This window comes from Dermacentor variabilis, chromosome 10, assembly GCF_050947875.1.
Source record: "Dermacentor variabilis isolate Ectoservices chromosome 10, ASM5094787v1, whole genome shotgun sequence".
In the NCBI taxonomy this organism is placed as follows: domain Eukaryota; kingdom Metazoa; phylum Arthropoda; class Arachnida; order Ixodida; family Ixodidae; genus Dermacentor; species Dermacentor variabilis.
Window position 1 is genome coordinate 122435045 of NC_134577.1, and position 12499 is coordinate 122447543.

The following is a 12499-nucleotide window of genomic DNA, read 5'->3' on the forward strand; positions in this document are numbered from 1 at the left end:
CCAAATGGAAAAGAGACTAGAACAGAGCACAATAGGAACCGACATAAGCTATATGCTGGAAGGGCAGAAGGTAGCTCAAGTACTAGCCGGACTGATGTATGCAGATGATATTGTACTGCTTGCTGACACCCGAGTAGGGCTACAGGAACTAATGAGCATACGTGGAGAGGAGGGAGAAAAATTGGGACTGCAATTCAGTAGAGATAAGTCTGGGATAATAGGATACAATGAAGAAAGGGGGGAACCATTGGAAATACAAAGCACTAAGATTGATCATGTTGAAAAATACAAGTATTTGGGCATATGGCTAAACGAGGGCAAAAAGTACTTGGAAGAACAGGAAAAAATTATGATTGAAAAAGTGAAAAGGAAGTCAGCTGTAATGAAACACAAGGCACTATGGAACTATAATAGGTACTAGGTGGTTAGGGGCGTATGGAAAGGGGTTATGGTACCTGGCCTCACATTCGGAAATTCAGTACTGTGCATGAAATCGGAAGTTCAGGCATGCATGGAAACGAGACAGAGAAGTGTAGGCAGGTTGGCCTTAGGAGCGCACGGGAACACCCCTAATGAGGGAGTGCAGGGGGACGTGGGATGGACGTCATTCGAAGGCAGAGAGGCAATAAGTAAGCTAAAATATGAACAGAGACTCCCAGCACTGGAGGAAAAAAGGTGGGCAGGAAAAGTGTACAAATATCTATACATGAAAACTTTGAACACAAAGTGGACACTCAGAACGAGGAAGGTGAGGGATAGATACCTACAGCCGAGGGAGGGGGCCCAACGTGGTTCTAGTATGGGAAAGGAGGTGTAGGAGGCGGAAATAAAATGTGGGAAGAAAGAATGCTCGGAAAGCCAGCGCTATCTATGTATAGGTCACAAAAACAGGAGATTAAGAGAGAGCTATTATTTGATAACTCGCGGGGCAGCTCACTATTATTCGAAGCTAGGACGGGGGTTTTGAGAACGAAAACATACAGGGCTAAATTTGAAGACGTGGACCTTTGGTGCACAGCTTGCGGAGCCGAAATGGAGACCACAGAGCATATAGTGCTGAGATGCACAGACCTTCGCCCGACTCTGGCAGAGGGAACAGTGGCAGATATGGAAGGGGCATTGGGTTTTCCCGGGGAACGAGGGCAAATAGACGAGAAAGGAGTGGCAGTAACGAAGGGGAGGCTAGAGGATTGGTGGAGGAAGTCAAGGGAGAGATAATACCATAAATCGGGGAGATAATGTTTCCTATACTTTTTTAGATAGTTATTTTGTGGGGAGGAGGAGGGGAGTGAAAACTAGTTGAAGGAGAAGAGGATATAAAGAAAGAAAAAAATAGGAGGGGGAGCAAAAGGCTAGGTGGCGCTAGGCGCCGCCCGTTACAAAGGGTATAGCCGCCATCCATCCATCCATCCGCGTGGGGCGGCTGTCGCGGCGCCTGCCAAATTGTGTCTCGTGGCCAACGCACGATGGCGCCACAACGCATCGCGAAAGGCTCGTCCCTCTCCACTACTGGAGAAGGGAAAGAAACGCGGATTCCAGGAATCGAGAGCCGTCACCAGCACAGACATGCGCCGGAAGCGAACAGGCTAGATCTTCGAGCCGGCGCTCCCGCTCGAGAAGCCGCTCGAGGTCCAGGAGCCGTTCCCGGTCCAGGTCCAGGAGCCGTTCTAGGTCCATGTCCCGGGGCCCACAGAACAGGGTCCGATTCGAGGAGCCAGCCGGTCCTGGCAAACAAGGCGCCACCTGGGCACACAGGGTGCGGAATGGAGCGAGAGCTGCTGAAAAGGTAACGGGGGGTGCGGCGCCAGAGCATGGTTCCTCTATAAAAGCTCAGCTTAGGAAAGAAAATGCCGAGATGCGCAGCATAATCGAGTTAATGCGAGCCGAAATGGCAGAGCTGATAAAGGCTAATCAACCTCACCACGTTCCAGTCCCTAGTTGAACCCCCTCAGGGACCCCCTCGGCAACCCCCTCGCCCCATCCCCCTCGGGGACCCCCTCTCCCCAAACAGCAGACGTTCCCATGGTCGTGGATGCAAGCCACTCGGGCAACCCAGCGAAATGAAAGGCCGTTCCCAGCATGCCCGATAATGTACAGGCTAAAGCCAAGTCCGAAGTCAGAGAAATGTTGAATTCCATCTGCTTCGAGATCAAGAAGGTTAATGAACGACTATCTGCAGTGGATCAGCGACTCTTGGTCGTGGAACAGATGTTAGATGCGCAAAACGTCAAAATTCAATGCTTAGAAAGCAGAATGCCAGAGATAGAGTCCAAGGTGCAGGAAATGGACATCAGGACGTCGACCCACGTACGTCCCGTTTACTTCCCGGATGGCGCGTCGTTACCTACGCCGCCACCACTGCACATCCTCGGACTGATTAATAGAACCATCTCCCTCGAGACCCTAGTAGTAGCAACGCCGGATGGTGCTCTATATATATGTACAGCAATGATGGGGCCACGCGCCCAATTTAGGATTTGGCAGTGGAACTGCAGGGGACTCCACCATAAAAGATGCACCTTGCAGCAGTTTGTTAGCACTCACAAAGAAAAGCCACATGTTATATTATTGCAAGAAACGATGACTGATCAGGTTTCACTCCAGGGATACAAAGCTCTTGCTCTCCGTGGGGACGGCAGAGGAATCTGCACATTAGTCTGCAGCAAGTTCATTTTTGTCGCACACGATCTACGGGTCCGGCCTAGCAAGACGGAGAAGTCATCCTAGTAGAAGTCATCCTAGTAGAAGTCATCCCAAGTCAATCCAACATCTCCAGCATTTTTATACTTAACGTATATAGCAGCCCGAGCGATCACAGACAACGTTTCAAAACCATCCTCACTAGGGCAACGAAACTAGCCGGAAACTCTCCACTGGTTGTGGCCGGCGATTTCAACGCCCCCTTTTACGCGTGGAACTACACGCACGACACAGTCAAGGGCAGAAGCCTGTGGCAGGAGGCGGGAGATGCGGAACTCTCTCAATTGACGGACCCAGCCTTTCCCACCAGACGTGGCACCTCCTCGACCAGGGACTCTGTCCCAGATCTCGCCTTTGTTAAAAACGCTGGCTCAGCCGTGTGGTCCAATCTGCTCATAGACCTCGGTAGCGATCACTACATCACGGTCACCAGCTTACAAGTGGAGCAGAAAAGAAAGAAGGCCTCCTCGGTCTCTGACTGGGACAAATTCCGTTAGGTTCGCAAGTCACGCGCCGCCCGTGGAGAAAAGCCGGAGAGTCTTGTCCAGTGGTGCGCATTAATTCTGCAAGATGTCTACTCCACCACCAAAATCATAGAGACGGATCCACAGACAGACAAAATGGATAGCAAGCTAGCACACCTTCTCGAGGCCAAGCAATCACTTCTCGAGAGGTGGAAAAGTCAACGCTTAAATCGCAAACTCAGAAAAAAGATAGCCGAGATCAACAAGCAGATCGGCGAGTACTGCCAAGCCCTGTCTAGGCAGCAATGGGACGAAATTTGCAATTCAATCGACGGGCAGATGCGCACGGGAGGCAAGTGGAATCTTCTCAAACACTTGCTCGACGACTCCGGAACCAAGTCAAACCAGAGAAGTGTCCTCGCTAAAGCGCTCCACGAAGCCAAGAAGTCGTCTTCGGAAAAGGACGTGCTGGAGATGCTAGCTAAGAAGTACCTGCCTCTCAAAACTGTGGCCGATGATGCGGCATACCCAGTATGCAAAAGGAAGCCGAACTCCGCGCTGGACGAGCCTTTCAAAGTCAGTGAAATTCGTCGCGCCCTACACGACCTCAATGGTAGGTGAGTGCCCGGCCGGATCACATTAACAACAAGGCTCTCAGAAGCCTAGAGGACGCATTGATCGAGTTTCTCACAGATGAGATAAATCGAATTTGGGAGGAGGGAATTGTACCGGAAGAATGGAAATTGGCGAAAGTCATACTAATCCCAAAGCCCGGTAAACCGCCGAGCTTGGACAACCTCCGCCCCATCTCACTGACGTCATGTGTAGGGAACGTGGCCGAGCACGCCATCCATAACAGAATTGCCGAGTATATCGAGGCCAATGACCTTTTCCCTCACAACATGATAGGCTTCAGGCCAGGCCTCTCCACCCAGGACGCCATGAAGCTTATCATGATACAAATCCTGGAACGCTGCACTCGGGACACGAGAGCTATCCTTGGTTTGGACCTGGAGAAGGCCTTTGATAACATCCGTCACGAGTTCGCTCTCGACGCCATCTCCAAACTTGACGTAGGCTCGTCCTTCCATGCCTTCGCCAGATCTTTCTTGAGCGAACGATGCGCCATCCTCAAGGCTGGAGATTTGGAATCGGAGAAAATGGAGCTGAGCAGAAGAGGCACCCCTCAGGGGTCAGTCATCTCACCGCTCCTCTTTAACATCGCAATGGTCGACCTCTCAGGATACCTAGGCAAGGTCCAGGGCATCGGTCACACGATCTACGCAGACGACATCACTGTCTGGTGCGCGGGTGTCAGTGACGAACAAGTCGAAGCCGCTCTCCAGGAAGCTGTTGACACTACAGAGCGCTTTCTAACCGACACGGGACTCCGGTGCTCCCCAAATAAATCGGAGCTTCTTCTCTACAGCCCAACTAGAAAGGGCCGCAAGCCACAGAACTGGAAACCCCCCACTGAAATTGACATTAATCTCTACACCAAGTGCGGAGATCCCATTCCCAAAGTCGCGTCCATTCGAATCTAGGGAATGACACTCGAAGGGGCGGGCACGAATAGCATCACCATTCACAAACTAGCAAAGAAGACGGATAGCGTCATCGGTCTAATCAGGCGGGCGGCTAACAGAAGGAGAGGCCTGGCGAAGAGAATCTGATAAGGCTAGTCCACGCCTTCTTGTTATGCCATTTCACGTACGTACCGGCCATGCATGTCTGGAAGAGGGCCCAGCGAGACAAGTTAAATGCCATGATAAGGAGGGGGATCAAGAGCGCGCTCGGACTACCAAACTACACACGCGCCGACCGACTCCTGCAGTTGGGTATTCATAATACCCTGGAAGAAATTGCAGAAGCACAAGAAAGGGCACAGTTTCTCAGGCTCTCCGGCACCAGGGCAGGCAGACGACTCCTAACAGAGTGGGCGTCCCACCGGCCACTGTCGAAGACGCCTATCAGGGCCTTCCGAAAGAGCAGAAAGCATCATCATATCGCCCGCCCCGCGCAATATGCATTCCCAGCGTAACGTAGAAAGAAGGAAGGCCGGGGCGGTGGTGCTCCTACGTCGCGCGACAGAACTCCCTGGCGGCAGCTGCTTCGTTGACGCGGCTCAATATGGTAAACAGCAACAATTTCACGGTAGTGTCGATCAACCACAGGGGTTCGACCGTTAACGCCGCTTCGGTACGAAGCACATCGTCGCGTGCGGCCGAGCAAGTGGCTATTGCCTTGGCCCTCCTGGACGACAAACATGTCAATATCTTCAGCGATTCCAGGGCAGCCATCCGCGCCTTCAGCGTTGGCGCTGTGTGTAAGGAAGCCTGTCGCATCTTCGACGGCAAAAGCATCGCCACCCACACTCCCACGTGGTTCCCCGCTCACATGGGATCTATCATGGGAGGCCCCACAAACCTCAACGAGCTGGCCCACTCCAAGGCGCGAGGTCTCGCTTTCCGCGACCATGGAGAACTCCAACGCCGGCCCACAGTGGTGGAGAACAGAGATCAACCGACCACGTACAACGAAATTGCGCCGCACTTTTATCTCGCCAGGAGAGACTTTCCCCTTCCACACAAGAAGTTAAATAGAGCGCAGGCATTGACGCTCAGATTATTGCAAACAGGCTCGTATCCCAGCCCGGCTTTATTCCACAAGCTTTATCCCGTCACCTATGCCACTAGTTCTTGCAGGCACTGCAATGACATTGCTAGCCGAGACCATATGCTCTGGCGTTGCCCCTCGTTAAGAGGCACAGAACAAATCAATGAGGACAAGTGGCTCTCCGCTATCAAGAGCCCCGATGCTGGGAGGCGACTATGGGCTGTCCAGAGGGCCCACGATGCGGCGTTCGGGCATGGCTTGACTGTCCCAACGTGGGAGCGGCCCGCAGCGCGCTGAGTCGCGTACCTCAGGACCTTCATTAAAGTTTTGCATTCATCGCTCTTGCGGAACACATCTCGCCCGTCTCTGTGCTTTTCTGGACTTCTCACTGCACCTGTGGGGTCTACCGCCCCTCCATCGCGGTGATGGATGTGCAACACCCCGAGGATCCTCCTGGTTCCCGTTCACCCGCGGACATCGGTTCGAGGAAGCGAGGAAATACATCGAGTGGTAGCGAGGACACAGAGCTGTACTCCGCTTCAGGTGACGAGTCCTCGGAAGACGGCTTTCGACTAGTCCAGTACCGCAAGGCCAAACGAAGAATTATCAACTCATCTTCGGCGTCTAGCTCGAACACTGTGAAAACAGCGCCTCAACGATGGCCTCACTCCATCCTGTTTGTGCCACAGAACGCTACCGACAACCTGCGCGTCCTCAACAGGCAAGCACTCTCCGTGTATCTCGAAAACACTGTGCCAAACGAGATCAAGGATGTCAGGATAAACACTAGGCGAAACATCCTGGCAATCGATGTGATGAACCCGAGCGCGATGACCATACTACAACATGTAACGCAGCTGGGAAACATCAAGGTCCGATCCATCATGCCAACGAATGGTGCCACAATAACAGGAGTCATCTACGACATTGACAATGAAATTCCTAATGCAGACCTCCCAGTTCTTATAAAACCAGCAAGTGAACGCAACGTCATTGTGCATGTTTGTCGCCTCGGCAACACACGTTGTGTGAGGCTAACGTTCAAAGGCGACTGCCTTCCACCCTACGTGAAGGTCGGCCACTTTCGCCACCAGGTTCGACCGTTTATTCCAAGACCAATGCAATGCTTCAATTGTCAGAAGATGGGCCATGTGAAGGGTGTCTGCAGAAATTTGGCCTTGTGCCCTCGATGTGCCGAACCCCACTCAGAAGACAACTGCAGCGCAATCACTTTGACGTGTCCTAACTGTCAGGGTGATCACTGCGCCTCTTCCAAGGACTGTCCCCAGATCAAGAAAGAGATCACCATTCTTAAACAAATGGTGAGAGACAACTCTACCCACAAAGAGGCTGCTGTGAAAGTACGGCGAAGACGGCGTCACCGTCGAAGGTCTTCACGACGGAAAACATCAAGCTTTCAGGAACAGTCAACTCGTCAATCAGCATCATCAGCGGAAGTTTTCAGCCCTCCGAACACAGATGTTGGAAGGGAGAAAACTGCCAGATCTCTCTCCACAGCGGAATGGCCGCCACTTCCACGTACACGACCGCCAGAAGAGCCGCAGAAGAAGCCGCCCCCAGTACAGCAAGATGCTGTATCCGAGGAGTCGCGGAAAACAGATGAGCAAGTGATAGCACTTATTAAGCCTTTAATGAATGCCATTCGTGTGTTGCTAAGCAACATACACACACCGTCTGCCAGAAGTGCGCTTCAAGTACTGGACGCTCTGAGTCCGGTGCTTGCAACCTTTGAGTAGATCATGGCTCCACAGCCACGGTCTTTTAGGGAAGAGGTCCGACAAGCAGCCATATTTCAGTGGAATGCGCGAGGACTCAGAGCGCGCCTTTCAGATTTCCGTCGCTTCGTGTACGCCAATATGTTTCCCATTATCGTCATTTGCGAGCCGAACTTATCGAACACAATCAGGCTTTCTGGCTATGAATTATTTATGTCGTCCACTGTTTATGAAAACAGTAAGGTTTTGGTGTGTATTCGCCGTGACCTCACCTCCACTCTTCAGCCTGTACCACCTAATGACAATAATCAATATATATGCCTAAACGTAAGGAAAAAAAATTTGGCCTTTACTTTTGTGGGCGCATACCTATCTCCGTCAAGTCGATTTGATTACAAAAGACTACAAGACATCCTTTCCTCAACCTCCAATCCCTGGATCATCATTGGAGATTTCAACGCCCATCATACACTCTGGGGAAGTCCGATGATCAACGCACGAGGCAGAGCTCTGGTATCTTTCGCCTCCAGTAATGAACTTTGGCTGCTGAATGATGGAAGTCCTACCTTCTTACGTGGCTCCACCTACAGCAGCTGTCTTGACTTGGCTTTCGTCTCACGAAGCCTTGTCAGACGTGCAGGGTGGTTTGCGGACATAGAGACGCACGGAAGCGACCATATCCCCACGTACATCAAGATCAGAGGATTGTCCCCTTCCAAAATACGGGATACGATCCAAAGAGTGGACTGGCCTAAATTTCAGTCTATTATGGAAGAACACTGCGACGCCAATCCATCTTTCGACTTGGAAGAGGCAATCAAGAGCGCGGTGCAAGTCACTATGCGTACTCTCACATGCTCTTCGAAACTGAATGAATTTGATGTGGAACTAGAACGACTTCGAGCAATCCGACGACGTGCTGAACGAAGATACCGACGTACGAAAACAATGGATGATTTACGGACCGCCAGGCGCACGCAAAAGAAGATACAGCGCCGGTTAGACAAGCTCGAATCGCAACGTTGGACTGCCTTCTGTGAGTCGCTAGATCCACGCAAGCCTTTATCGCAACTATGGAGAACGGTGCGCGGCCTCCGGACACTCCCCGTACAACGATTCCCATTCAAGGCGCTTGCCCTCTCTCAAAAGAGATCGGAGATTGACGTGGCAGAGGATTTCTGCGCCAGATTATCCGGCCAACTCACAGCTACCAACATTCCATCGCCTTTGAGTAGCTGTCCGCCACCACGTGATCACCGGATGGATCGACTATTCTCAATCCACGAACTTAAGGCAGCATTAGCTTTGTGTAGCCGCACATCAGCGCCAGGACCTGACGGAATTTCCTACCGAGCCAGGACCTGAGGAATTTCCTACCTGGGGGAGCGAGCGAGAGGAGTTCTCCTTGAGGTGTACAATGAATCTTGGAGAGATGGCACACTACCAACAACCTGGAAGACAAGTCGCCTTGTTCCACTGCTGAAGCCTGGCAAGTCGCCGTTGGAACTCTCATCATATCGCCCGATCGCGTTGGCGAGCTGTGTGGGCAAAGTAATGGAGAGGATGGTCCTAGGACGCCTGGAGTGGTACTTGGAGTTCCACAACGCCTACCCAGATGCCATGGCGGGCTTCCGACGCGGTCGATCATCGATCGATAACGTCGTCGACCTGGTCACCTACATTCAACATGAGAAATGCCGTAAGCGTCTCTGCGCGTCTTTATTCCTCGACGTTAAAGGGGCGTATGACAACGTTACGCATGAAGCCATCCTCTCTGCTCTCGCAGAGGTTGGAGTGGGTGGTCGGATGTTTAAATGGATACGGAGCTATTTATCCATGCGATCCTTTTTTGTAAGCACCGAAGAAGGCCATACTTGCCTACATTATAGCTACCGTGGCGTCCCCCAGGGCGGTGTACTTAGCCCTGTGTTATTTAATCTAACACTAATTGCTCTCCTTGAGCACGTGCCAACTACAGTCAGGCTATCAATGCACGCGGATGACATCTGCATATGGACGTCTGCAGTAACACGCCTACAGTTGCGAGCGAGAATTCAGCGTGCCGCCACACAAACTGTTCTCTACCTCCGTAATCGAGGCCTGGAAATTTCCTCAGAGAAATGCGCGCTAGTGCCATTTACGCGCAAACCCATGGCCAACTACAATGTAATAATAAATAGCCAAATAATACGACGGGTCCGATCGTACAAGTTCCTAGGTGTCATAATCGACAGGGACTTGTCATGGAGCCCACACGTCTCATACGTGAAAAAACGGTTGACAGGCATCTGTCACCTCCTCAAGTTTTTCGCTGGCAAGACCTGGGGAATGTCGCCGAGTGCGATGTTGCAACTGTACAGGGTGCTTTTCCTAGGATTTCTGCGATACAGCTTGCCAGCAATAAACAACACAGGTAAAACAAATCTACGCTCAATACAAAGTCTTCAGGGTCAGGTGCTCAGGATCTGTCTAGGCCTGCCTCAGAGTGCCTCAACAGTGGCTACGATAGCAATCGCTGGAGATCACCTTGTCAGGACCCACATTGAAATTGAAGTACTCAGGACCCATATAAGGCATCTGACCAGGACTCCTCGTCACCACTTGGCCTCCCTAACAGCGGACAGACCACACACATCTTTCAGGCGGACGATAACCGCATATGAAGAATCATTGCCAGCTTGTTTCACCCCGGCTGCGAGACCTTCGATTCCTCCATGGTGCCTCGCTAGGCCAAAAATCAACCTCACAATACCTGGTATCTCGAAAAAAGCTGATCTATCATCGCCAGCCCTTAGACAGCTCACGCTACTACATTTGTACGAGAACTACCGTGATTCTACGCATATTTACACTGATGGATCTGTCCTTCCAAGTAGCTCCGCGGCGGCAGTCGTCATACCAGCGAAAGCTACAACAATAAAATTTAAGACGACCCACGCGACAACATCGACGGCAGCAGAGCTCGCAGCGCTCTTTACTGCCCTTCATCACATTGGTGATGAACCACCGCATAAGTGGACAATATTCTGTGATTCGAAGGCGGCACTGCAGTCTCTACTGTCACCTTTACGACGCGGACCACACGAACAACTGATATTCCATATTACAGAGACATTGCAACATATAAGTGATGCTGGCCATGAGATAACCTTTCAGTGGCTTCCAAGTCACTGCGGGATTATCGGCAATGAACGGGCGGATCACGCTGCCCGCTCAGCCCATACTGAGGAGCGCAACGTCCCAATTCCTCATTCTAGAACTGACGCAGCACGGAAGCTCCGCCTACTTGCTCGGCAGTGCACCGTGTCGCAGTGGAATGAGCCACATTTAAGAAACACGCGACTGTACTCACTTGATCCAACACTAAGTCTTCGAGCGCCATCACAGCTTCGCCGTCGAGACGCCACGCTTTTATATCGACTTTGGTTGGGCGTTGCCTTTACTAAAGCCTATGCATTCCGCATAGGGATGACCGACAGCCCAACCTGTGACCACTGCGGCCATGAAGAATCAATTGGCCATATTTTGTGTGCCTGCCCGCAGTACAGTACACAGAGGGCATGCCTTCGCCACGAGCTTGACGAACTGGACGACCAAGCGCTATCCGAAAAAAGAATTCTGCAACATCGAAAGGACCTACCGTCACAGAAGAAGGCCGTGCAAGCGCTATTGCGCTTTTTGCGATCTACCGGCCTGTGTGAACGACTTTAACTGGAACGCCTTTTGTGTGTGTGCCTCCATGTGTGCGTGTTTTTTTTACCTTTATTTTTTTAACGTTTTCCTCTCTGTCATCTTTCTAACCCCTATCCCCCTTCCCCAGTGTAGGGTAGCAAACCGGAGACTCATATCTGGTTAACCTCCCTGCCTTTCCTCTTCATTCTCTCTCTCTTGCATTCATCTATCCATCCACTAGAGGCCATGCTCACGTGGGCGGCCAGAAAGCACGCGCGGATTTGAACCCTAAAACCAATCAATTTTCCAAAAGCAGCGCCATTCTTAGATCTTTCCGCCACCCCTCTCTCTCCGACGTTTCCTCCTCCACACCTTTGTCGCACCTGCCTCCTCCGCTCCGCCATTAGCCAATCTATGTCACGTGGAAGCAGGCGCCACGCTTTTGTATGTTTTTTTTTTGTTTCTAGCGTGCTCCGACCGCCATTGTTGGCCTTGCGCGACGAAAGTACGCGCAAACGGACTGATCGAGTGTGTTAGGGACGAGAACTTAGTTGTAATGCCATGGCTACTGCGCCTTCGGTTGCCGCAACCGACACAGCGGCGGCAGAAGGCTTCTTTCTTTACTAACCGGCGATCGCAACGCACAAACAATAGAAAAGTGTGGATTCACAGGGTCGGGTAAGCTGACTTCGAGGAAGTGGCAAAAAACGCACGGCTTTGTGAAGTGCCACGGTTCATCAAAACCTCTTCTGTTGAGCCTAGTCCACTCTTGCCGCTTCGAAAAAGTGTATGTGTTCATGCTGTGCGTGCTTTTAGCGCGTTTAAGTTTACTTTCTTTCGAATGTGCTCTCTTTGTTTATGTAGTTTCGTCTTGCGGCCAAAGTGTGCGCATCTGCAGCTGACCTGCGACATAAAAGCAACTTTATTCTTATGTTTTGAGCTCCACCAGAAGTTACCACATTCTCGACGCTTTTTCAGGGTTCACTATGACTTACGGATGCAGTCGTTTAGCTTCGAATGTACGTCCCCAATGTATTGATTTGGTTTGTGGTGATTAACGTTTTTAACGTCCCAAAGCGGCTAAAGCTACGAGGGAGGTCGTAGTGCATGGCTCCGAAAAACTTTATTCAGGTCACCTGAGGATGTTTAACGTGCACTTTGATTGTACTTGTACGTGGGCCGGTAAATTCCTCGTTGGCGTTTCGTAATTCTTCTGCGGGCGCGGTAGCGCTGCGCCAGGAATTGGCGCCTCTGCGTGATTGTATTCATTAGATTTTAATTACTAGTTGTAACAACGTGTCATTATTTCGT

At 51.3% G+C, this 12499-nt stretch overlaps 1 protein-coding gene across 1 annotated transcript in view; it reads right to left on the reverse strand.

Annotated features, from left to right (window-relative positions):
- Positions 1 to 1506: 1506 nt before the first annotated feature.
- LOC142559399 (uncharacterized) overlaps positions 1507 to 12499 on the reverse strand; it is a 48892-nt gene continuing 37899 nt past the window's right edge. The window contains exon 2 of the mRNA XM_075670999.1: positions 1507 to 1743. Coding sequence (XP_075527114.1) covers positions 1507 to 1743 — 237 coding nt within the window. The remainder of the gene's footprint in view (positions 1744 to 12499) is intronic.